The following is a 27,170-nucleotide window of genomic DNA, read 5'->3' as shown; positions in this document are numbered from 1 at the left end:
TTTCTATAATTTGTGACTATTTGAAGGATAGATACTAGGGTTTTCAGGGTATTCAAAATTTCAAAGTCATCATTTTCAACTAGCTTTTGATGCAGAATCAACAAAAAATAAGAGCTTCAGATTCAAGTTGCCATGATTGTTAAATTTTTAGGGTTTTATCAAAGGGTTTACCATATTTCGAGTACAGAAAAATTTCATTAAAAACATCTTCAATTCCACTTGTCAAGATTTGTTAGTTTTGAGTCTTGACCCACACTAGAAGTCAGTTTTAAAGGAAAAGATATATCTTGAAAAGTCTATTTTTAGCTGGACCTATTAATAGCTTGCACTATTTTTAGTGGTCTTTTAGCCTGATATGCTTTTTGAGGAGTTACCCATTTTTAGAAGTCTTTTTTCAATTTCTTACCATTCAAGAGATCTACATTACAGTTTCAGTTTGTAGTAATCTTTATGAGCAATCTAACTGAAGAATGCTTGAGCTTTGATTTAGTTTTGGTAATTAGAATTCTGTATTATGGATTGTGTTGCATGCAATTAAGTTATTTCTAACTACACTTAGCTTTTTTTATTTATTTTCATGAAGACTGTAATCCTTATAAGTATTATTCACAATTAGATTTATAAGTAATTTTCATGCCTACTTGTTACTAAAATTGCTGTTAAAGTATTCTACATTTCATGTGATTTTTGGAGTCAAACATCGCTATATAACTACTGTGGACTTTGAAGTGCAAATTGCATTGCCTAAAATGATAACTTTCCAATTGTGTGTTTGAATTTAAAAATTTGGCTGAGGATAGATTTGATGTCCACTAGAGCAGTGCAATTATAATTAAGTTGTCCCTTGAGGTTTTGTATTCAATCCTCATGTTAACTCGTAATATCTCATTTGTTCAAATGGATAAGGTAATTGAGTTGTTTTCTGAACATTGCAAGATTTGCATTCCAAAGTTAAGAGAAGTGCAATCGTCATAGCTCTGTAATGTATTGCTTTCCTTTCAATTTGTCATTTTTTTGTGTTGTGTAAACAAATTCCAACCTTGTGAACTTGCACTACTCAGTCTCTGCTTTTAGCTTAACAGCATAAGCAGGTTTTTCTTTTGGTCAAAAAAAGGTAAAAATTGTTTGTTTTGAGTTGAAGAGTATGTCACCCTTTTGGCCTAACTGAATCCAAAAAGGCACACCTTTAGTTTTATTTAACATGAACACGAACCACAAAAAGAACATTATATAGATTGTAAATAACAAGTACATATTGTTTAAATTAGGTTAGTTTTGTTTATAGAGAGCTTCCCCTTTTAATTCAAAGACCCGATCTACCCAAATCAATTCCATTTTGTGTTGCACTAAAAGGTGTGAATTAAAATACTGACAAACTACTAACCTATAAATTTGCACACAAGATAGTTATCACTCAAAGATGCACCCAAGAGTTAGTTCACTTACAAATATGCATGTGTGGGATTCAACTTATTATAAAAGCACCAAAACATGGGAGTGGCTTGCAATGGTGCCAACATCTCTTCTACACCACAAACTTATACAAGGGACCCTACTTATTACAAAGTTTATATGTGATTATCAAGTAACCATATTACTTCATAAAATAATCAACTCCTAGATAGAATTTAAAACAACAGTGGCTACTCAAAAAATCAGATCCAATGATATATTGAGCTACGTATAAAGTTTCGCTTAATTTTGAAATATGGGTTGAACAACAAGAAACAAAATGTCTCCCTTCTAGTGTTGTAAACAGTTTGGCTGACACTTTGTAGACACTATATGCTTCTAAAAGTTATTTAGGACCACTTACTAGGTTTGAATGTCATAAGGTTCAAATGGAAATCCTTCAATAAAAAATAAAAAATAAATAAAAAGGTTCAATGAAAGGCAAATGGTGGGAAACCTACCACTGTGGCTGAAGAACTTTTTACAATCAATCCAACATATTCAGAATAGGGGGAATCAAAAGGTGTGTTGGTCATGTAGACTAATGTATGGGCATAAGTCTAACATATGTCTACACCATTGGGGAGGGATGCCTCTTGTGAATCAAGACTATGCATGTGCAAAAATCAAATGGAAGCTTGTTATTTCCTCTCTCCTTAGATCTAGGGCTTTCTGGTAACTTAATAACTTAATTAAATTCCCTTAATGATTGTACAACAAAATGCCTCAAGCAACAGACTACTTTTAAAAGAAAGTAAACTTTAAACTACACCTCTTGATTAAATGGTAAATAGAAACAATTTATAGACAGAACTGCAGATATAAATACACCAAAAACAAATAGAGGCCTGAAAATTAGATATTAACAGTCTTCGCTGCTTACAAAATGCATACATACACTACTCATTGACCTGCAACCATCCTGGAACAGTATTTCTGCCTGCTGTGCATATGCTGGGTGGATGTCAGAGTATCAGAAGACCCTAATCAGACCTGCAGCAACTCTTATGAGCAGGTTTGGTGGTATAGGTGCCCGGTTTCAAAGGTAACTGGCTGTAGGATTAGGGTGCAGCCCTTCCCAACTCTGAAACACAGTTTATCTGGGCATTCTGCCACACTCGAATGGGTTCAAATCCTAGAACAACCCAGCAAACCTTGACTATAACTCCTGCAAAAGCAAGAAATCAGATCTAGAATGCAGTTTCCTTATCACAAACAGCAAGAAGATAGAGGATTTAAGCAAGAATCCAAATCAGGGTTTCCATCCTGACCTGGGTAGGCAGCTAGGGTTTGCATCCCAGCTGACCTGCTCAAGATTAAACTCAAAATTCTTGCTCAAAATCTAACGTACTCGAAATAGCACCCAGACCTGCTTAAATACCTAATTCTAGATTTAGGTTCCAAGGCCCCAAATTGGGCTCCAAGGTATTTTTTATTTTTTATTTTTAATTTGAAATCCACTTTCTTTTAGACTGCAAGAATCGGGTAGCCCCCCTATAAACTCTAGTGTACCTTAGAAACTTGTTCACATGCCCAACGATATTTTTTTGTTGTTGCGCCAGTGGTATCCCCACGACCCAGCCCAGTGCCCAACCCGCCTTACCTTGTTCTTACTTATTGCCAAGTTGGGGTTCAGGAAGGGGCGAGCTGAGGCGAGACTAATCATTGGGGATGTACCAAGCCGCCCGCAAACCAGGTGCATCGGGTGATTCCGGACCTCGGAGTCGAACCCGAGACCAATGGGGAGCAAACCCATGGCCCAAGCCAACTCCGCTACTCGTGCGGGCTACATGCCCAACAACATTGGTCCAACATGCCCTCTAGTACCATGAAGACGGGGAGGAGACTGGAACTCATAACCTCTTGCCTACAACAGGATGCTTTAGCCAATCCCCACCCCAATTTGAAATCCACTTTACTTTATTTTCTTATTTATATTTTATATTAAATATTTATTAATTGATTATAATTAAGTAATGTTAATAAACACCTTATTAAAGAGTGCTAGCAAGTCAAAATCAAAGAGAGAGGGACATGACGATCCTCCCTTCCCCAAATTGCTTGCCCACAAGCAATGATAAATCAAGGGAAATTGCCCTCTCCTTCATGCCAATATAGTTGATCATGAAGTGGTGCTCCTCAATCTTGGGTTCTGCACTTGTTGCATGGACTATCCCTTGCTCAAAAACACCCCAATTAGGTACCAAGGTGACTACATTTTTGCAGACAATTTCCCAATGTTGCTCACACATATCTCAATAATTTGAAGAGACCGAATTCAGGCAAGATTTAACAAGGTTTCTTTCATTGTGTGTGTTCAAAAAGTGGGAAGCGCCTCGACAATGGCATGGCAAACTTTGAATATCCAATAGGTCTTTGAAATTTGAATCTTTTCTTATGCAATTCGCAGCCAGTCAGATGGTGGTTCTGTTGATGTGTTTTTTATACACATGCGAACACAGAATAAAATACCTAAAGGTACCTTATCCTCTCTTGAGCAAAGTTTCCCAACTGCTGAAGATCTCGCCGAAGGATCAGTCGAGGCAATTCCAAGGTTCTTGTATGTAGGTTCTCTACTCGTGGATAAGCTCTTTGTGGTATGATGTGATTTTGTTGGAATCACAAGGGGACTTACACTTGATGACTAAACGTCTGATTTGCTTTGAATATTGATGGAACACAGGATTTCACTAGCCTAGATTTTGAAAAAAAAGAAAAAAGGATGAGGGCAAGGAAAGGATCTAATTCTAACACTAAGAATGTAGGAGCAATGAATGATCTTTGATGAAATTCTAACTAAGTCTTGTTTTGACATCCCAGGACCATCTCCACAAGGTTAGTGCGATCTTCGGAGGAAAGCTTTATGATGTTCAAATCATCGCTACAGGCATAGACACCATCAGGTTGATGCATATCAGTGAAGAAGCGACAATTGAAGTTAGGCTTAAGCTGAATGATTCCAGTTGACTACACAAGGCAAGTCTGCAATCAACAAACTGCTAGTAGTATGGATATACAAATTTCACCATCAATCAAACACATTTCTTCCACTCATCTAATAACATGAAATCAAATCTGAGAAGTATAAAGACCATGCAAATTGTTGAATCGACCCATAGATTTCACCAGTTCTTCAATGAAGTTTTACAAGTCTTTTACAACAACATCTTGGCAACAATCTTTGCCTTCTCTTGCTATTCTACTCTAATTGCTATTCTATCAACTGACTATTCACTATTAGCTAACTATTCACCTACTATCAACTATTGACTAACTATTCTCTGACTATTGACTAACTATTAGCCTTTACAAAATGAAGAGCCAGGCTTATATAGTGCCCACAATACAATTCAATGGCTTAGATCAATTTGAGATCAATGGCCGAGATTTTACAATGAAAACCCTAATTAGGGTTTGTTACAACAAACTTAATTCTGACCAATGAAATAATTGCATTATTTGGACACGTGTCTTCTCTAGAATATTCGACCAATGGATAGCCGAGGTAGGTACATCGAAGTTTGTGTCTTTTTTGATGAGTCAGGTACATTGAACCTGGACATGCTGAGGTGGACCAATCCAAATGGAGGGATGATGACTAGGACGCCACCTTGTCTGACACTTGCAACTTGGTAGATATTCAATTTGATGATGTTGAGAAGATGACTTTAATTAACTTTTCTGACACCGTTTGCTTCTTCAACGAACCCTTGCTTTAACCTCCTTTGTCTTTGATGTGCAGGATGGGTGGTGTACCTTTCCTTCAAATGTTGGTCTGGAAGAGGTCGTCCTTGATGATGTTGGAGAAGGTCGTCCTTGATCTGGGCTGGAGAAGGTTGTCCTTGTTGATGTTGGACTGGAGAAGGTCGTCCTTGATCTGGGCTGGAGAAGGTTGTCCTTGTTGATGTTGGACTGGAGAAGGTCGTCCTTGTCTTGGCCTGGTCTTCTTTCAACTGCAAGACAAACCAAAAGATGATTAAGGACACATAATAAATTCATTTCAACATAGCATTTTATACCTTAAATCATCAACAAGAAGACATCAAAATTAAGTTTGTTCAAGAGTCTTTCCAGGGATAGGCCCTATCCAAAATTTCACTCTGGACCCTCTGGAAGGGTCAGGAGCGAAATTTGCATTCCTGGCCAATTTAGACCTCTTTTCAACATTACCTCACAACCAACACTTTGCCTGGCCCAAACAAGGTGAAGAACAGGCTTCCCTAAGGATTTCGCCCTAGACCCTTTGGAAGGGTCAGGAGCGATTTTCTTGATTAGGCCTCAATTACCCCATTTTTTCACTCCAAAATCCTCCAAAAGGTGAGCATATGCTTGTTTTAGTCCAACAAAGTCTAGGGATCCATCCTTTTAGCTTCTCACATGGGCAAATTAGGTGATAATGAGAATTTCGCTCTGGACTCTTTGGAAGGGTCAGGAGCGAAATTCCTTCTTTAGGCTTTATTTCACACTTCCTTTACTTCAATTTGCCCTACAAGGCAAAGAAACATCATTTCAACCTCAACTACGCCTTAGGACTCCAAGTCTTGACTTGACACAAGGAGAAAATAGGGATTTTGATGAATTTCGCTCTGGACCCTTTGGAAGGGTCAGGAGCGAATTTCTTGCTTGTAGTTCACTTCTTCATCATTTCAACTTCAATCCACCTCACAAGGCAAGGAAACACTTCACTCCTTTCATCCAACCTAAGTTTAGCTTGATTTTGCAAGGCAAAATAGGTGATTGAAGGATTTTCGCCTTGGACCCTTTGGAAGGGTCAGGAGCGAATTGCCTCCTCTGGCCTAAAATCATCATTCCTGGAGACAACAATCAACACAAGGGCAATCTTAAGGGCATCTTTTACCTTGGTCTAGGCATAGCTTAGCATAAATTTGAAAGGAATAGGTAGATTTTGGGATTTTCACTTTGGACCCTTTGGAAGGGTCAGGATCGAATTTCTTGTTTTAGAGCTATTCTTCCATCTTTCAACCTCAACCAACGTTTAAAAGGGCAAGAACATCAATCCTCACACTCATGCAAGCTATAAAAAACCCAAGTTTGACTTGATTTTGCTAGGAAAATAAGGGATCTTAGGAATTTCGCTCTGGACCCTTTAGAAGGGTCAGGAGCGAAATTCTCATTTGGCTTCAAAATTTGCATTCTTGGCAACCAAAATCCACTCTAAGGCAATCCAAATGACTTCTCGCACCATTGTCCAAGTTTAACTTTGCTCAAATTTTGGAAGAAAAGATGGTTTTTAGGATTTTCGCTCTGGACCCTTTGGAAGGGTGAGGAGCGAAAATCACTTTTAGGCTCAATTCCTTCATCTTTCATGGTTTCTAGCAACTTAAAGTCACTCTCAGGGGCAACTTCTCCTTGATTTTACTTTATCCCACACTTGATCTAGCAAAAAATTGATAGCAAAGAGAGGTTTTGAGAAAATTCGCTCTGAACCCTTTGGAAGGGTCAGGAACGAAATTCTCATTCTTGACCCAAAATCATCATTCTTTCAACTTGAAACTTCTTTGCAAGGTAGAATCTCATCCTTCATTGGCCTAGGAACAAGGTTTCATGTCCAAGAAATGTCAAAAAGTAGGCTTATAAGGAATTTCGCTCTAGACCCTTTGGAAGGGTCAGGAGCGAAATTTCCTTTCCTGGCTAAAATCCTTCATTTTCTCAACTTCCAAACACTCTCAAAGGCAAGATCATGTCCATTTCCCCTTTCAACATGCTTTGGACATCACAATTTGGTCAAATAGGGAAGGAAATGAGGTCTAGGAGGATTTTCGCTCTGGACCTTTTGGAAGGGTCAGAAGCGAAAATCATGATTTGGGCTTGATTCTTCCTTTTTCCAACTCAAAATTACCTCAAGAGGTAACTAAACATCATCCTTCACCCAAGGGATAAGGTCTTAAGCCAAAACAAGGTCAAAAGAATAGGCTTGCAAGGAATTTCGCTCTGGACCCTTTGGAAGGGTCAGGAGCGAAATTCACCTTCTTGGCTAAAATCCTTCATTTTTTCAAAGCTTTCAAACATTTCCAACGTCCAAACATGTCTACTCTTCCCTTCAAAATGCCTTGCAAATCAAAATTTGGTCAAATAAGGCCAGAAATGAGTCTTAGGTTGATTTTCGCTCTGGACCCTTTGGAAGGGTCAGGAGCGAAAATCTTGATTTAGGCTTTAATTGCTCATTTTTCAAACTTCAATCTTCTCCTGGAGGCAAATATAGATTATTTTCCACTTGAGGAACCAGGTTTCAAGCCCATTCAAGGTAGCAAGTGACAATTATAGTGAATTTTGCTCTGGACCCTTTGGAAGGGTCAGGAGCGAAATTCCTATTCTTGGCTAAAATCTTCATCTCATCCACCTTTACTCACCTCCTAAGGTTAGAACATGTCAAAAATCCCCCAAACATGCCTAAGGAACCATGAAATTGGTCTTGACAAGTGATAAATTGAGGTGCATAAGGATTTTCGCTCTGGACCCTTTGGAAGGGTCAGAAGCGAAATTCCTAATCTTGGCCAAAATCCTTCACATTTCTACGTTCCATCACCTCAAAAGGCAAAGACATGTTATTTCCTTCCCAAATTCGCCCATGGAACAAGGTTGGTATCCAAAACAAGGGAGGAAATGAGGCTTATGAAGAATTTCACTCTGGACCCTTTGGAAGGGTCAAGAGCGAAATTCCTATTTTTGGACAAGATCCTCACTTTTTAAAACACTTCTCAAGGCAAGAACACATCAAGACTCACACACAAAGCCTAATAAACCAATGCCCATCCAAAACAAGGAAGGAAAATGAGAGTTATAAGGATTTTCGCTCTAGACCCTTTGGAAGGGTCAGGAGCGAAATTCCTCTCCCAGGCTAGAATCCATCATCCCAAGGTCTAAAATCTCCTCTCCAAGGCAAAGTTGCATCAAACCTTCTCAATTATGCCTCAAGAGTCTACAAACTTGGGAGAAAAATAGAGGAAATAAGAATTTCGCTCTGGACCCTTTGGAAGGGTCAGGAGCGAAATTCACCTTAGGCCATGATCCTGACTTCATTTTTTTGCATTTCTTCATTCAAACAAGTGCTCTTGCCTTCATTCAAGCCTGGGAATGCGTTAGTTCTAGGTTTTGGTCAAAGTAGAATGTCTTATGGAGAATTTCGCTCTGGACCCTTTGGAAGGGTCAGGAGCGAAATTTGACATTTTGGACTCTCCATCAGGATCATTTATGGAATATAACAATTAAGTATAAGTTTCTTATACTTTAAGTTATATTCCATATATACTTTCAGGATGTTTGAGAGTGGTTTCGGACCTCCAGGAGTTATATTGCAAAATCTAGTTTTTGGAGGATTCTTCAGTTTTCCAGACTTAGTCAAATTTCAGGATCGGGACATTCCAGGCTTAGCCAAATTTCAGGATCAGGGCATTCCAGACTTAGCCAAATTTTCAGGGCATTTGAAGATCAAGATGACATTTCAGACTTCATCACTCACCAACTCGACCTAGCTCGGACCTTCAAGAATGATACCCACTCACAAAGCAAGACACAATTAGCAACGAGAGCAAAACCATGCCCTAAGGAAGACTCTCAAAGAAACCCTAATTCTGGGGCCCTGTGGACTCACCCTGGCTCTAGCAAAGCCTGTAATCCAATGATCCCCTCGACAGTACTCAAAATGCAAAGGCTAACAGACAAACCCTAAACACCTAGAAAGCGAACCCCAGAAAGCAAAAAAAAAGTAGGGGTCCCCATTTGCAATGGGGCGATGTGTGAATACGTCACAACAGGTTCCTATGAACTTCAATAAGAGTATTAGTAACCTCATGTACTTTAGCAGCAGCAGAAAAAAATTTATCACCATTCCCTAAGTTTTCAACAGCTGGATATCCATTACTAAATCACAGCATCATTACCCAAGCCTTTCACAATCTGATGCTGATCAGCACCAGTGGCTTCCCTCAAATGTGCAGAAGTCTTATCCTCATTATCTGCTGTATCATTCATCAAATCTTTATCCATGTTATAGTTAACATCAGTAGTAGGATCATCTGTACTGAGATCCTCCATGATTGCAGTACCTTGTGCCTCCTCATCATTTTCCAACATATCTGAGTTTGAAACCAAAGGAAGCTTTGGCAAAGAATGAATGCTAACATGTCGATTGTCATTATAATATTGAATATTCTATTTGATATTCTGCTAGCTTCTGCACCGTTAAAAGCAGAATTGTTATCTGACATGGTTCCCTTCCTTAGTACTGTATCCTCCTTCCATGAAACTATAGTGCCATTAAAATTTAAACAAGATGACATTTTTGAGATCAACTGAGCCAAAGAAACAGATAAATGAGTTCCCTCATTATGGCTGGCATTCAACAATGTTGATTTATTATGCTTGAGCGCATAGCCTTGATGGTTCAAATTGACTTATGGTTGATTTATTGTTTGTTTATCATGCACATATAACAGCATCTAAGCCTTCTGCTCTAACACAACTTGCTCCCTCACTCTATAGACTCTCTTATCATCTAAATAATGACAGTAGCCAGATGCTACATGAGTGGAGCACTAATAGTGACCATTATGAGTGCTCCAGCCAGCATGCGCTAGGATGCCATATAGTGTATAGTTGAGATTTGCTTCCTGTTGACCACTAACAAAGGACTTCATGTTTAATGTATGCTCAAACTCAACTTTCCTATTGATTTTTTCTCCCACTGGACTGAAGCGCTGGAGATGAATAGCAAGAACATGTGGAGCCTTATCTATTGCTAGCTGGTTTAGAGCCAAAACTTTTACTTTGCATTATTCACATTCATATACTTTCTCTCCTCCTAGTTGTTCTACTGCAGTAAGATGGGGCAGCATCTTTAGCAAAAAAAATCGATTGAAATTTTTCCAGACTCAAATCTAAGAAAGGTTCATATGTATTTGAGCAACGCAAACATTGTCTGCATTTGACCTAGCTCCTGACACTTTGAAAAAATAAAAATATGATTTTCGCCAAATGATCTTGCATCCATAGAGCCACAACAAACTCTAGGATCCCTTCTTAAACTTTTTAAGTCATAATGAACTGTATTCCACTCATCTTCAGGATCCGTTGTTGATTAAAAACTTCCTTGAGAGCCATTTTCCAGAGGTGTTAATGCTTTGACACTATTTGGTAAGTCATTAAGCAAGAATCCACCTGTCATGGCAGTTCTAACTTGCTCAAAGAAAAGCACTTGCACAACTATGTGCAGAGGTAAACGTTCATTCTGTGCAGCATGCATGAAAGCATCCATGGATCTCTTTGTCAGCCCAAGATGCTCCTTCAAAGATATGCCAATGGCCTTGGAACTATGAGTAGCAGATCATATTCTGCCTTCAGAGAGTTCCACCTTTTCAGAAAATCTCATTCTCCTCTCATGTGACAGCTTTTCTTTTTGTGGACTGGCTCAAGGACTCTGGTCCTACAGAAAACGCTCCAGTATGCATTGTACAAGGTTTACATCATTCTTTATTTTTTTTTATATTAAATATTTATTAACTAATTATAATTAAGTGGTGTTAATAAACACCTTTATTAAAGAGTGCTAGCAAGTCAACCTCAAAAAGAGAGGGATATGACAAAGCTCCAACTCCTAGCAACAACTTATACATGACGTGCTCAACTTAAATGAGAAAATGATGAAGGAGAGTGCGTTGAATTTAGCAAGAATGGACAAAGATAATAATAGAGGATAGGTCCTAGACAAGGCCATTCGTATCTCTATGATAGATGATCAACCATTGTTTCAATTATAGTAGAATTATACTCAAAAAACTCACGATTAATCCCAATTAATTGTGTTCATCACATTTGCCACACCATTTCCCAAGATATTCTAAAAGTGGTTTTGATATTTTTGTCACATGCTTATCTTTCTTTGATTCATTTTGAAACTTAGGAAAATATAAAGCATGGGTAGACTCATTTTAGTAGGGTTATGATATCTTAAATTTTCTTTAAGTTTATTTCGAACAGATTTTTTTTCAAGTTAAATTTTAAAACACAATGAGGGGTTTTCTTTTGAACTAATTACCTTTATGAGCATTTAGATAAAAAACACGAGGTTGCCCCTAAACTAATAGATCATGTTTCATGGCATAATGTACTTCTATTTTAGGGCCAGCCAGTTGTTTTTAATAAAATCATACTAGGTGATAGTAAAATAGCTTTCTTAAATCCTATGCAAAGTTTTATGAGTAATATTTTGATAATATATTATTTCCTTTTATATCTATGCACTATATTATAATATTTGGAATAAAATAATTTTAAAAGAACTAATTTGTTCTCTATTTTTATACAAGACAACGGTTTTTAGTTACCATTTTTTCCCCATTTCTAACCCACATAATTGAATTCAATTTACATTTTTTCCACACCATGTCAATTTTGTGTAAATGGAATGCCTCTACGGTTTGAATAGAAGCCATGATTGTCTAAATGCTGAAGAATCCTTAAAAGAGCATTCAGAGCTCAATTTTTAGATATGGGATGATATCATCTAAACTTATGATAAAAGGATACTTAACTATTGTCGATAATAGGATTAAGCAAATGAAATTCAAATAGTTGTACTCTAAGTTGCATAGTAATAACAAATAACTATACAGGTTTATTTACCACTAAACGTGATATTAAGAACACTTCATTAAGACAGACATTTCTTATAAGATTCGTTGGAAAAATAGGTCCTTTAGTGATTGATCAAAAAAAATTGGCTATTTGGAGCTATTACAATTTCTGAATATGGCAAATTGGATAAAGAGCTGTCCTGTTTGTCAATGTTTCTTCTAATGCAATAGACTCCATGATCCCACTCCACATCAGTCTTTCAATTTTGGATAATACTCAAGGATGTCCTCCAATCCAGTTGCTTCTTTTGCTCTATGTTCAATTCCTAGCCTGAATCCCTCTATGATAAGTTCTTCAATTTGCTTATTTAAAATATCTCTAAGAGTGCTATCCTTTATTCACATGGGATGGATGATCACAACTTACAGTTCTTTAAGGATTTTCCCAGCCATTTCCATTGTTGCTTTTTTTGGTTTATCAGCAAATAATTTATCATGGTTTCGCCATTTGCAGGCTTCTCTTTATGCTTCCGATGTAGCCATGGCCTCCACCACTTGATGATTCTTTTAGAAGTCTTGACAAGGAAAATTAATATTTATGGTTGATCAGTTCCTTGTAATTGATAATTTTAATTTTTATGACATGTCCTCCAACATTAATAGCATCTAAAGAGCAAGCATTAGAATCAAGATCTTGCCTTCACACTCAAAAAGCAGAGCAAATGTTCCACAAATCCTTAGGTAGGTGGAGAGTGTCTTGTGTCTTATTGTAACTGCCATCCTTACAAACTCACTAATGGCCTCTATAACATTTTTTAGAATCTCCTCATCCCAATTCTGTAGCGGTGATTTTAGAATCTCCTCATCCCAATTCTGTAGCGGTGACTTGTAGAAGCATATACAAAAAAGAACCTCCATGGTACTTCTTTTGGGTTAAAATGGGGGTCCATGGTCTCAAATATGTAAGATTAATACACAAATCCATAATTGAATAAAGAATAAACCCCAGAAGCTTAGAAGAGTACACATATGTTGGTGGCGTTTAAAAACAACAAAAGAATATCACTCAATATAGAATATGAAGAATGAGAGAATACATATAAATATGATACTTGAAATTTTAGGAGGTGTGGCTTTTATATATATACCGTTCAAGAAATAAGTTATGCGTAGGATAGGATTTGACCTAAGCTATGGGTACAGTAGAACCTACCCCAAGATAAGCACAAACAATACATACAAGGTACACATTCATCCGTGCAAGTTACACTTTCAATGAATATATAACCCAATAGTATATTATTACTGATAACACAATGGGACCCATCAAATTGGAACTCGAACAACATAAAGCCTGAAGTTCACAAAGAAAATTGAGGGCAACCGTGAAAAATTCAATCTCTATATTTTATTATTTTGCTGACTGAGGGACCACTTGAAAGTTGAAAGAAAAAAAACTCTTGTGAGGAATCCAACGTCCAGCCTAAGGTACTAAAATGATTTTTGACCCACCCATATTTTTAGATCATCCATAGCATTCGACCCATCAATAAACTCATATATGAGGGTATGATCAAAAAGAGATTGTGTAGCCATATCCAAAACTTCATATAGGATTTGAATGACAAGAGAAAAATCGCCTATAGTGATCATTAACTCTCCTATTGATATTGACAAGGGCATCAACCATTGCTTCTCATTCTTGCCCATATCAAGGTCATTTGGATCTCCAATTTTCAAGGTCAATCTATTCTCCTCCTACTCTCCCTAGGGCTAGAAATTAATTTTTTGGTTGTCAAGGGGTCCAATTACATTCCTCTATCCTTCACAAGCTAACCAAGCATCTAATGACAAAAAGTAGTTTTCCATATTTAACTGCTCTTCCTCATTGGTCAACCTACAATCCATGTCAATCCACACCTGCCCTTGGATCAATCCATTTCTACCTTCACTTGCTAATTCCTTTTTGCTCCCTCTCTTGACCAATCTATTCTCCTCCTACTCTCCCTAGGGCTAGATATTACTTTTTGGTTGTCAAGGGCTCCAATAACATTCCTCTATCCTTCACAAGATAGCCAAGCATCTAATGACAAAATGTAGTTTTCCATATTTAACTGCTCTTCCTCATTATTCAACCTACAATCCATGTCAATCGATACCTGCCCTTGGATCAATCTATTTCTAGCTTCACTTGCTAATTCCTTTTTTTCTCCTTCTCTTTACCTTTGCTTCCTCTGTTTCCTTCCTCTCTCTATTTTGCTTCACATTCTCCTTCCCTTTCCACTCTCCTTTGCTCCTATTGCTCTCTAACCTACAATTTATTTGAGCTTACTAAAGTAGCTTTTTTACTGTGGAAGGATAATTCTAACATTTGGATGATTCACTCATCAAGAGATTGTTATAGAGGTGTTAGGATTTTCAAAAGAAGTGTTCCTAGATACATAGTGTGTTGAATATACCTACAGCTAAGATATCTTTTGTCGATAAAATGGAAGGGGCATACTTATTGTGCATAAAGAAATTGAGCTTGGTGAAAAATCAATGATTATAATGCGGAAATATCTATTATCAAAGTGTTATCTCATCAAGAAATGGATGCAATAAAGAACAGAGGAAAAAAAAAAGCCCATGAATAATGAAAATACATCAATGTGACTCCGAAGAAAAATTTAAAAAAGGAAATGTGTGCTAAAGCAAATTCTAGCAACAATAAAGGAGCCTCAAACTAAAAAATCAAAGTTCTAACTACATGGGTTAAAACTTAGACAAGTTAACAAGAACACGCCCATAATATAAAACTAATCAGAGCGATGAACACCAAAATTGGCTCTATAACCTATTTTAAGGTCTAAAACACAAGAAGACCTAACAAAAGTTCTAATGATGTTGACTAGGCCTAAGAGGGATTAACGGGACAACCTCTCTTGGACAGTCCTCCCTAAAGCTATCCAAACATCAATCATCAATGGTCCTCCAGATGTAAAGAGGAAGATGGTAAAATGTCTGGCCCCATAGCCTGGACTATGAGTCAGGTGAAAATTCTGTTCTCTAAACGTGGAGAGGTGAATAAGTTGTTCTCTAAACAGAGAAGAGGGTTAACTATCAATGCCAGAGAGTACTTGACACTTCACACCAAATGCAAGAATAAGAGGGTAGGTACCCTGATGGCTGCTCACAAGGAGGTATGGTGTCTAACTGATATATCAGCATTCGTATGAGCAATTGTAGTATCGAAACAACACTTGACATCTCCAAAAGCTAGAATAGGCTTGGGTGAAGATCAATTGATAGTCCCAGAACTCTCCAATAAAGTTCATTGCCTAAAACGATGACTTTCCAAAAGTAAAGGACTAAGCACCTCTATTTGGGATTAAAGAAAAATATAGATGGTGAACCTACTGAATATTTATATAAAAAGTTAGATCTCCCTGTATCTCATTGTAGATAGGAGTTGATAGGACTCTTCAAAATAAAATGACCCTCTACCTAGTGAGGATAAAAACAATAGACGCTATCACCTCTTGGAATAATGTGGTCTTTTTGGACTGAAAAAACTAATATGATAAAATTTAGAATACTTAGTTGGCCAAGAGGAATCCCAAGGCCATGTCCCCAATGATGTGGAATATTATCGAGATGGATGAAGTTGCCATCAACAATTTGCAAAACATCCTCCACATAGAAATCCCTCTATAGGCTGGAAGGCTGCCGAGGAGAGATTGAAGTGACTCGATTGTATTGCCCGCATGTCCACATACAACTCTATCGATCTCTGCTTTATGAGTAGAAAGCAAAGAGAGGGACACTGATTCATGTTAAGAAAGAAAGAGAATGATTTCGTGAATTTGTTGTCCAATCAAGCTCTTTATGTTTGCAAAAGTTAATTTGAATCATAAAGCCAAACCATGTTCTTTACGTCTGCATATTCCATTTACTAAGAGGTTATATTTTTGTTTCAGTACCTTCGAGAGTTAAATGAAGAATTGCAGCAGAATAAAATGGTTTCAGTGAATCCTGAATGGCACTCAGTGAATTGATGCTGAGATAGTGAATTACAGTGAAACATTTTAACGTACCATTTGCGCAATTCAAAAAGCACAGGAATACCATCTATGACACCATGCTTCAGTAATAAAGTACATTATACACATTTGTTAGGCTTTTATCCATAATATCCTAATGTCTATGACAACTGAATGTGATCCACATCCTCATAAGCACATGGGATGTTACCTCATCATCAAACTCTGTCTTACGCACAGGACCTCGAGCAAAATTTATCAATTAGGTAGAATATCCATAGAACCCTCCATTGTATATGTCCACTTTTCTTCTTAAACAGAAAGTTTACGCTAAATCTCATTTTAGAGGCTGAGAAAAAACCCTTTAAGAGATAGTGTTCCCATTCATCAAGTATGGCTCAAACGCCAGCTACAAACTTGTAGAAAATTTTCTAAAACATTGATCATCTTACAGTGAACAATAATTACAGTATGCCATGGATTTAACTGTGCATTTGTAAATATGAGAATTTTACCTCAATTTACATTCAAATTGATAATGATACCATACGGATTAAGTGCGGGATCCAAGGTTGCCCGAACATAGAAGCAAGGAATTTTTCTATGGGACTCCTTTTCTAGACGATGATTAAAAGTAGAGATTTAGTCTGTCCAGGGCAGGAGTTATGATTGAACTCGCTAAAGGGGAGAAGGGAGGAGTGGAGGGGTTAGAGAGTGGTAGCCGCTATAAGTGCATATGCTCGAGAGAAGTAGCACCTAAAATAACGACAACATTGTAGCTAATATTATCTTATTCCCTCGAATTCCAAAATAGTTACTTCTCGAAGGTCCTACCACGTGCATCTAGCTATCCACACAAATTTCAGTACAGGCCGATATGTAGGTTTTCCGACTTCCCTCTATTTATGCTATGAATTTCACAGGTGTGTTCAGTAATATGCAGTTCCTGTTGTTTTGAAGTTTGAAGCATTTTCTGCTTGTTCAAATAACCATATTCTTGATTTCAGGTGTGACATGTAGTCAAATTGAGTTCTGATAATCGCAAAAGCATAATAATATATTCAGTGGCATTGTACATGCCTGCACCAGTTGGTTTCGCTGTTGCAATGGTATTCAAACACAGAGTGCAATCTAAAACGAAAATTTATTGAATTTAAAGTCACAGAGAGAAATATCAAAAAAAAAAAACAATTATTGAGGATTTGAAAAAAAATTGGGAAAACATTGATGACAGTAACATGTATCAAAGAGTATAAGTGGAAAGGAAGAAAGCAAGGTGTTCTCACTAGACAATTCTATGGGGGGAAAGTTGGCCCTTCCGAAGGAGAGAAAGTGTATAGTAGCCAGCGTCCATGAGATCGGCAATATTATGCAGAGAAACTTGTTCGGAACCGAGCTCGAAGATGGCTCGAGCTTCTGCCTTCTTCAGCTGTCTCGCAGACAATGATAAAGGCAAATCTCCGGAGTTCAATGTTCTCAGAATATTCCGATAAAGCGACAGAACGGCTGGTCTATTACGCGCTAAATCCTCTGCTGTCGCCCATACTATTCCCCTCGCCATTTCCAATTTCACTTCCTCCTCGCAACCGCCCACAGCTATTCTTGAATCATCCCCATTGTCGTTGGGCAATCAAACGATTAGTAACAAGCTACTCAAATGGTAAAATTTGAGTACGCATGTAACTTTATATTTAGGTTTGTGTTTACTTGAAGAACTACATGTATCATTGGATTTGATTGTTAAATTGCATTCCCACAATCCTAAAATATAGGAGAAGAGAACAGCACAGTTATCATTCATGTTATAATGTCATTCTTTGTACATTCAATTTCTAATTGTTAACTTAAAAAAACTAAAAAAAAATAATTCAAAGTTTATTAATAAATTTTACATGTATCAATTGTGGCTCATTTTTTGGCACTTTTGAATCATAATTGGTCCATTTGTACACCTTTATTGGTACCCATAGTGCACGACTACTAAGGCATTTGTGCATATGTATTGGTAATTTTAAGTGCACATTTATTGGGGCACCTTTAAGCAAGTATTGGGCAACACTTTGAAATGTGTACTTTTGACCGTTGTGCGCATAATGGATCTGACAACATGCATCATTACTACCCAAAAGCCAAAACAATAGCTATAAGTAGTTCAGTCACATGTGAAGACAACAAAAAAAAAATCATCAAAATATGATGTATCGTTTAGAATATGTGGGTGCGGGAAGTTAGCTATAACGATTACTAGTACGCTTCCCCTAGTTTTATCAACAAGGTTAGGGAATGTTGGTCATGAGGGTAAAGCAAATGTTCATCCATAAATTATGGAGAATTAAAGGCTAACAACGAGAGTGGAAAAGTTCTCTTATACTTTAGACTTAACTAGTTCTAGGATGGTATTTCTAAAGGTGGTATAAATAGTATATTAAAGTGCTAAAAGATATGGCAATATAGGAATTTGCACTTGTATCTAAGGTGACTTTAACTTTAAAGGTTGTCACTAGGTTAAAGGCACACCAACTACACAAATGACCTTTGTTGTAGCTAAAACAATCATCATTATAGAAGATGTAAGATGTGGGTACAAGAACATGATTCATGAAAGATTTGTATAATAAGGCTCGCAATGATGTTTCCCTGATTGAATTATTGAATCATAAACTACAGAAATACTAAATCATTTTCTACACTACTAATAAAATGATTTGTTCTTTGAAAAGTGTGTGGAGGGTCTAATCTCAAGAGCAGTGACTTTTATGAGTTAAAGAGTCACATTCAACCATAGGAGGAATACACATTAAACAATAGTAAAGATATGATAACTAGTAATTAAGTTTGTTTAATAATCCTTCTTCAAATTTGCAAATGTTCATATACAACACAAAAATGACCATTACAAAAACCAACTTACAGTTCAACTTAAAAGTGTTGGAATTCAAGAACACTGAGAGGGGGGGGGTGAATCAATGTTCTACGGGAATGATCAATTTTAACCTTATTAAAACATGCATACACCAATCGGTATACCGGTACATATAGAATTGAAAAAAGTAAAGCAACCAATAAGCCAATCACACAAATGAATACCATAACACTGAGATTTATACGTGGAAAACCTCAAAGAGGAAAAACCACGGTGGGATTTGTGACCCACAATATCAATCCACTAGCCATATGAAGAGATATTACAAAATATAGGGGCTTGCACTTGTAGGAAGGCTTACAGCCTAGAGCACATTGCTCAATCACAAAAGGAGCCTCACTGACTACATACAAATCCGGAGAAATGATTGAACTACAAAGATAGCATCTTCTATGCTTGAATACAATTTCGGTTAAGCTTTGTTTGTTCCGGTCTGAAACCCTAAACCCTTACCGAAATAACCCTTACATAAATATCCTCATGTACATGATCTCTCTCATATGTTTCGCATCTTCTTTACATTCCATAACCTTACACATACATATACTTCCCATATCACAAAATGATCTAATCAACTGACCTATATACCCCTTTACAATCTATCATGCCTTATGTTGGCTTACAAAGTTAATTACAATATGAATATACATGTCGGCTCAATAACATAGATACATGAATATCAAAACAATTGTCGATTTTGGATCTCCCAAATGATGTCGGCCTCCAATACCGATAACTCGAATGTAAACCATGTCGACCTGCATTGTCGATAACCAAAGAAATCTATCCAACTTCTTGGTGCCGGTGTTGGTGTCGGTGTCGGTGAAGTGTCTGTGAAGTGCCTGTCAGTACACAATTGAACCAAAATATGAAGTCGAGACATATTTCTATGTTGCCATCAACGACAACATATTGAAACCAACCAATTGAGTGTCAATTGCCAACAATCTCCCCCTTTGGCATTGATGGCAACACTCATGTGAAAAATGATCATGGTTTCCATCCGTCGGTTTCATCCTGAGCCTGCTCCCCCTGAGCTGAATATCCATATGAACAAAATACTTCATATCTCCCGATGCCAAGAATATATTTTTCACCTATACTCCCCCTTTGACATCAATGCCATCAAAAACACCAAAAAGAATACCAAAAAGCCAAAAATCGAGATGAAGAATGACAGACTGTACAATGAATATGTCCCAAAATACCTTACCGGAGCTGAATATATTTGAAAATTTCCAAATAGGCCTTCTCCAACAGCTCTAGATAAGTATCCCAGCCAGATTTGAAAGTGTCGGAAATAGATACAAGTCCATTTAGCAAATGGGCAAATGATTCTTTCTCATTTAGCTCTACCGGTGTGGGCTTACCAACCATATATATACACTCCTTATGTACACTTAATGAATCCAACCGGGGACTCACCAATCCTCTAAGACTTTTGGCTCTCCTTATGATTTTATCTTTTTCCCTCTCAAGAGCAAAAACTTGGGCTTCCAAAACCAAAATCTAACCATCAATAGATGTAGTCAATGAATTCAATCCATCAAAAGAATTGACTATACCTACAATCTCCTCATGAATATCCTTAATCCTTTTATCTATCTCAACTGTGAGTAAACATGCGTTACAACATACTCTATAAATATTAGTACACTGCCTCAATGCATTATCAATCAACTTCAACTTATCATTAATCTCCTTCTTCTCCGACTCAATCATTTGATCAAATGTAGCTCTCTTTGCCTGTGTAAATCTCTCCAATGCTTGTCGATTTGATATCTGCTGCAAAGGCTAAAAAATCCTTTGAAATGTGCTCTGTGATTATCTTAAGCTTGTCGGATGGGCTCACTTCATTGTCAAATTTGCACTTTGGGACAAGTCTATGCAAAACAGTGATAGACTAATCAATAACACCTTTATACGTAGATCCTTCCTTCATCATTTTTTGTGCAACCATCATCATGAGTTCAGTAGAACTCATCTCGGTTATGTTTTTATTTTCAACCTGCGAGGTGTCAATTGACAACAATGATGGTATCACTATCGACTCCCTGTCGGATTCCCCTTTCTCTCCCTCTGATGGTTTAACTTTAATTAACTTTCTCACTTGCACCGGTGGCTTCATAACTTGGTGCAGACTCAGTAACTGTCGATTCCTCCCTAGGAACTGTAACCTCATCCTGTATAATCTAATCCGAAGGACTATTGTCCTCAACATTAGTAACCTTTACACTCTCTGATTCTATCAGTATCTCAACATTTGTTTGTATATTAGTATCTATCGGGGGCTCAATATCCACTATCTTAATGTTTTTCAAAATTGAGGGTGAAGTACACATAATACCTTTGCCTTTCCCTTCAACCGGGATGTCTGAAGTATCTATCTTAGGTTCCGATGAAGTATAAAAACCACGGTTTTTTGCAAAGAACTTAACCCATGCCTTGTGTGTCTCCTTGATTATCTCATTGATCCTACCTAACATAAGAGTGATAATTATGTGCTTACTGTGAAAGATTTTCCTATCTGCAATCTCAAGTGTCATGTCCATCTCCTCTGGAGTAATAGAAACACAAACATATAACAACTCTTGAATCTTTATATGCCTGTCCTCTTCCATTGCTAATAATCTTCTAGCATCTAAAATGTCATATAACTATGTCGATATTTGGTTTTCAATTTCTGACAAGACTTTCTTATATATATCCAAATACAACAAAAATGTGTCCTCTACTTCTCTTTGTTCATCATTATCTAAATGTTCATAATAAAATTGTGCATTATTTAACATACCATCTTTAGTTATTCCATCAACTAGCTCTACACAAGTCTTTGGTGGAATAATAGTTACATTACCAGATTTAAGTGCAAGATCAATGTCATCCTTCTTCTTTCTCCTTCTAGTATCGGATGGGGTTGAAGGTGTTTATTTTGGTGCTCGCTTCTGTGTCAGTACCCTAATAGTAGCTATCCTAACCGGTTGCTTCTTAGCTTCTACCTTAGTCTCTTCAGTTTTTTTCCTCAATACCCTTTTGAATGTCAAGGGTGTGTCATCATCAGATCCAGATTCTATTGCAATAGGCTCAATGAATATTTCTAGCTCTTTCCTCTTCCTGCCTTTCTCCGGAACAACATCAATTAATGATTTGATATCCTTTGAAACCTTTTCAACAAATTTACTTCCCTTGCCCTCCTACTTCTCCCTCTTCTTTCGGTTGAACTCAGTTTCAACCTCTTGCTTCTTCTCCTTAGCAGTACCAAAGGTTTTTACAGTTTCATCAATAGGTGCCTCAATTAGCATCTGTGCATAAGCATCAAGAATCTATGCATCAACATCATAACCCATTTTCTCAATCCAAATATTTTGGGGCCTTACAACTTCCATCAAAGTTTCATCTTTCTTGACCATGAAGCATATGTCAGTTGAGTACTTCTCAACAATGTGCTTTGGAACTCCCACCCTAGAATTCATAGCCTTCTGAAACGCTTTAAAGTAACCCCACACTTTGTCATCTCTCTAACTACCCAATGTAGCAATTGATTGTTTTAGTTGCCTCCCTACCGGGATATCGAATGTGCATTGTCTCTTCCCAAAACCGGGAGTCTCATTGATGAAAAACAACATTAAATAGACAATTAGGTTTCCATACCAGAATGTTCCCTTCTTTTCTCCTTTGATCTTTCCTAGATTAATCAACAATTCATCCAACATCCAACCACATAGATCTAACTTCTCATTCTCCCTCATCATTTTATGAGCTGCATAAATGCAAGAACTAGAAACAAAATTCAGACGGTTTGATTGAGTTACCTTGTAATCGATGACCATGCTTCCGAATCTAATATTTGTGTCGGTGATAGTACTAATCCTCATTGATCGCTTGTCTGATGTTGCATCGGTGATCTTGCTAACCTGATCATTAGAAACCTTTTTCTCTGGACATTGTCCAACCTGCAGTAAACCGATGATTGCCCTGATGGCCTCCTTCGAGATCTTATATGATCTATCCAACCAGATAAACTCTCCATGCACCCTGTTGAAAATATTCCTAACAACCTCATCTTCAAATTCTGAAATATCCAGAATGTCGATAAACCCTAGATCCTCAATATGTTTGTATTTGGGCTTAATCTTTCCAGAATCTCCCATTAGCTCACTCATGTACATGTTCTTAATATCACTCATTCCCAAATCCTCAATATGGCAATGAATGTAAGCTCTTACATCTTCAACATACACGACTCCTTCTGGGACACGGGAAAAAGTGCAAATTGAATCGTCCAAAGTAGCAATATGTGGATATCGCTTGATAATCGGCTTGGGACAGTCCTTGACCTCAACAATAGTAGGATTTGCAATAAACATAGATACAAATGATGATCTCGCTTCCATGATTGAAGATAAATACATGTGAATAGTTGTCGATGAAAAACCCTAAAGAACTCTTCCAATCACTAGTGAAATCGCTCAAGATTATATCGATCGCACTAAATCACCTTAGAGATCCTTTGAATCTCTCTTAATCTCTCTGAATGCAAAGTGATTAGAAATGAAGTGAATTCGACCTTTTAACCTCCAAGAAACTCTAATCCATCATTGATATCAATGACTTTCGGTGGAAGATACCGGATCTCGATCAAACATCTCCATGCTACATAAGCATCTCCAATGTCTGGAACATCTTCCAGAACCTCTTCCCAGGGAATATGAAGTATCTTCATGAATTTTTCTACCCCTAAGGCATCTGCCTTAGTTACCGGATGAGCTTCCTGTCGGTGCAGGAGCAACCTCCTCTGTCGATTGAGTAACCAGTGCATTTCCATCTATTGATTGTTCTTCTGACTTCCTGACTCATCTCTGGGTATGATCTTGTTGGATTTCATTAACCTTCTCTTTCCCTTTCTCATTTGATCCTTCATTACCAACCAGTGGATTTATGCTTCTACAGAACTTAGCAACATGTTCAACCTCATTACATACATAACATGTAACATTATTCTTTTGAATTGCTTTGCTAAAATCGGTGTAATTGCTTGACCTGCACTGATTAGCCATATGTCCAAATTTTCCACATGCATAACATTTAACATTCATTATGCAATCTTTTGTCTTATGACCATACTTATTACATTTGGAACATTGACCGGGAGCAGAATCAGGGTTCTGATTTGCTCTATTTCTACATTGCCTAGCCATGTGACCAAATTTATTACAAACAAAGCATCTACCATTAAATTTATAGGCATTAAACTGCCTTATCGGTGCCTTATGATTTTGATCTTCATTTGCAGTACCAGAACTTTGTCCTTGTTCAAATCCAAGTCCACTGGAATCTCAATTTTGTCTTTGTCTCTTCAATTACCCATCAAGTTGTGTTGAACTAATCGTGATTTTTTCTTTATACTCACTTGCAATAGTCAGATCATCTCTCAGAATTATCATTTGTCTCTCAAGCTCTTGTTCATTACTCTGGGATTGTACTAAATCAGTTCTCAACATATCATTCTCATGAACCAACCTATCACATTCTTCAAATTTGTTTTTCAGGGATACAACAAGATTTTCTTCCTTTTTCTTCTGGTCCTCAATCTCTTTAGACATCCTCATAGTTATAGCTTGCATCTCATTCCTCATGACCATGTTCTCCTGACTCGGCTTCAGACATCTCTCATTAAGTGCATATTTTTCTTCATTATCCTTATTCTGCAAAAGTTCCTTCCTCCTAGCCTGAACAAATGACAGCCTCTCCTGTAGGACAAGAATGAATTCCTAAGTAGAATTCAATTCATCTTGTAACTTCAATTTATTCATCCTTTCATCATCATAATCTTCAAGTGCCACCTCAAGTTGCTTCTCCAAACTCATATCCATGGATTTCGGATTCAGGATCTTCCTCATGCTATTAAACTTCCTCTGAGGCACAAGGCTCTGATACCAATTGTTGGAATTCAAGAACACTGAGGGGGGGGGGGGGGTGAATTAGTGTTCTACCGGAATGATCAATTTTAACATTATTAAAACATGCATACACCAATCGGTATACCGGTACATATAGAATTGAAAGAAGTAAAGCAACCAATAAGCCAATCACACAAATGAATACCATAACACAGATTTATACATGGAAAACCTCAAAGAGGAAAAACCACGGTGGGATTTGTGACCCACAATATCAATCCACTAGCCATATGAAGAGATATTACAAAATATAGGGGCCTGCACTTGCAGGAAGGCTTATAGCCTAGAACACACTGCTCAATCACAAAAGGAGCCTCACTGACTACATACAAATCCAGACTACAATCTGGAGAAATGATTGAAGTGCAAAGATAGCATCTTCTATGCCTAAATACAATTTCGGTTAAGCTCTGTTTGTTCCAATTTGAAACCCTAAACCCTTACCAGAATAACCCTTACATAAATATCCTCGCATACATGATCTCTCTCATATGTTTCACATCTTCTTTATATTCCATAACCTTACACATACATATACTTCCCATATCACAAAATGATCTAATCAACTGACCTATATACCCCTTTACAATCTATCATGCCTTATGTTGGCTTACAGAGATAATTACAATATGAATATACATGTCGGCTCAATAACATAAATACATGAATATCAAAACAATTGCCGATGTCAGATCTCCCAAATAATGTTGGCCTCCAATATCGATAACCTGAATGTAAACCATGTCGACTTGCATTGTCGGTAACCAAAGAAATCTATCCAACCTACCAGTGTCGGTGTTGGTGCCAATGAAGTGTCTGTGAAGTGCCTGTCGGCACACAACTGAACCAAAATATGAAGTCAGAACATGTTGTTATGTTGCCATAAATGACAACATATTGAAACCAACCAATTGAGTGTCAATTGCCAACAAAAAATGATGCAACGTTGATCATATTTATATTATATTTCCAATAGCAAATATGGTGAAGTAAACTTAGAAAAAAGAAAGAAGGAACTTATCACCCATATTTGCTTAGAACTCTCCAAAATGCATGCAACTTTAGATAAGGAGACACTAGATTACGCATGTCTTCTACAATCATCTACTTTTCTATAACCCTTTTGATGCACAATCAAATGATGAATGGACTAATATATTTGAAACCAAGGGTGACTATGAAAAATAGATTGACTAGCCCAAAGGTTGACCCTTTAAATGTGTTCTCAACTAATATTTATAGTTTTAAAGGGCTTCACACCTAGTAGCTTGCAAGAGTTAGTCCATTAGAAGAACTTAGGATTTAATGCATGCAAACTACCTTAAAATGTCTCAATCACATGTACAAAATATATGGCTCCATGGAACTTGTAAATCATATGATTAATATTCATCATTGGCTATGAAGGGTAATTGGAGCTCACTAAACAAGCATCAAAGAAGCATGGTTACCCACCAAAAATATAACCAAATCTCCCTTGATATAATGTATTCTATGATTAAATAATGTTTTTAATGCATGAATGGATTTCCTGGAACTGTAATAGTAGTCAAAGAGTTGGAGTGGAAAGTGAAATAGTGTTTTCATGTCTTAGAGTTTTCTGAGTGCTTGAAAGCTCCTAGTGGAAGTGTGGGCTTGAGAGTAACCCATGGATCTCATGATGAACGAGTTGGGAATTGGGCATGAGAGGGAAGAAGGAACTAGGAAATAAAGAAGGGGAAAATATCTAAGTGGGGTCTTGAGGCCCAAAATAACCACCAAAGGATAGAAAGTGACAAAGGGGCCAAGCCCATGAATGGAACATCAATTGGGAATTGCAAGGAGAAATTGATTAGGGATTGAGTTTGGGATCAAATTAGAAACTATAATAATGGAGTGGGAAGAAAAATCATAGGGAATTGGAGGTGGGATAGACATGACACCAAAACTTTTTGGTGTTGAAATCTAAAGTCCAATTAGATGTTTGAAGTCCAACAAATCACAAGGAAGTGGGAGCAGATGTAAGTGAGGATAGGGGAATATATGGAACCTCGAACTTAGAATCTAGGGTTATAAAGTTTTGGTTCCCTCTGGAGTTCCATGCTCAATGGTAAGCTTTAAGGAATAGGGAAAGGTCACAATGATCAAGAGTTGGAGGGAACCTAGCATGAAGAACCTTAGGTCCCAAGGTTCAAAGTTCCTCCATGGGTTTGAGACTTAATGAGGAACCTAGATAAAGAAA

The 27,170-nt window shown here is 37.3% G+C and overlaps 1 protein-coding gene across 2 annotated transcripts in view; it reads right to left on the bottom strand.

The window, feature by feature from the left end:
- The window catches only part of LOC131027052 (uncharacterized), a 39,862-nt gene extending 22,085 nt beyond the window's left edge, over nt 1-17,777 (bottom strand). For both annotated transcript variants that reach the window (XR_009102439.1, XM_057957037.1), the window contains exon 1: nt 17,353-17,777. Coding sequence is in view for 1 of the 2 variants with exons in the window: in XM_057957037.1 (XP_057813020.1) it covers nt 17,353-17,627 (275 nt within the window). In the remaining variant the exon portion in view is untranslated. The remainder of the gene's footprint in view (nt 1-17,352) is intronic.
- Nucleotides 17,778-27,170: the final 9,393 nt, after the last annotated feature.

Source organism: Cryptomeria japonica, chromosome 2 (genome assembly GCF_030272615.1).
Source record: "Cryptomeria japonica chromosome 2, Sugi_1.0, whole genome shotgun sequence".
Lineage (NCBI taxonomy): Eukaryota > Viridiplantae > Streptophyta > Pinopsida > Cupressales > Cupressaceae > Cryptomeria > Cryptomeria japonica.
Note: the sequence above shows the minus strand (reverse complement) of the source record. Positions and strands in the feature narration are given on the sequence as shown.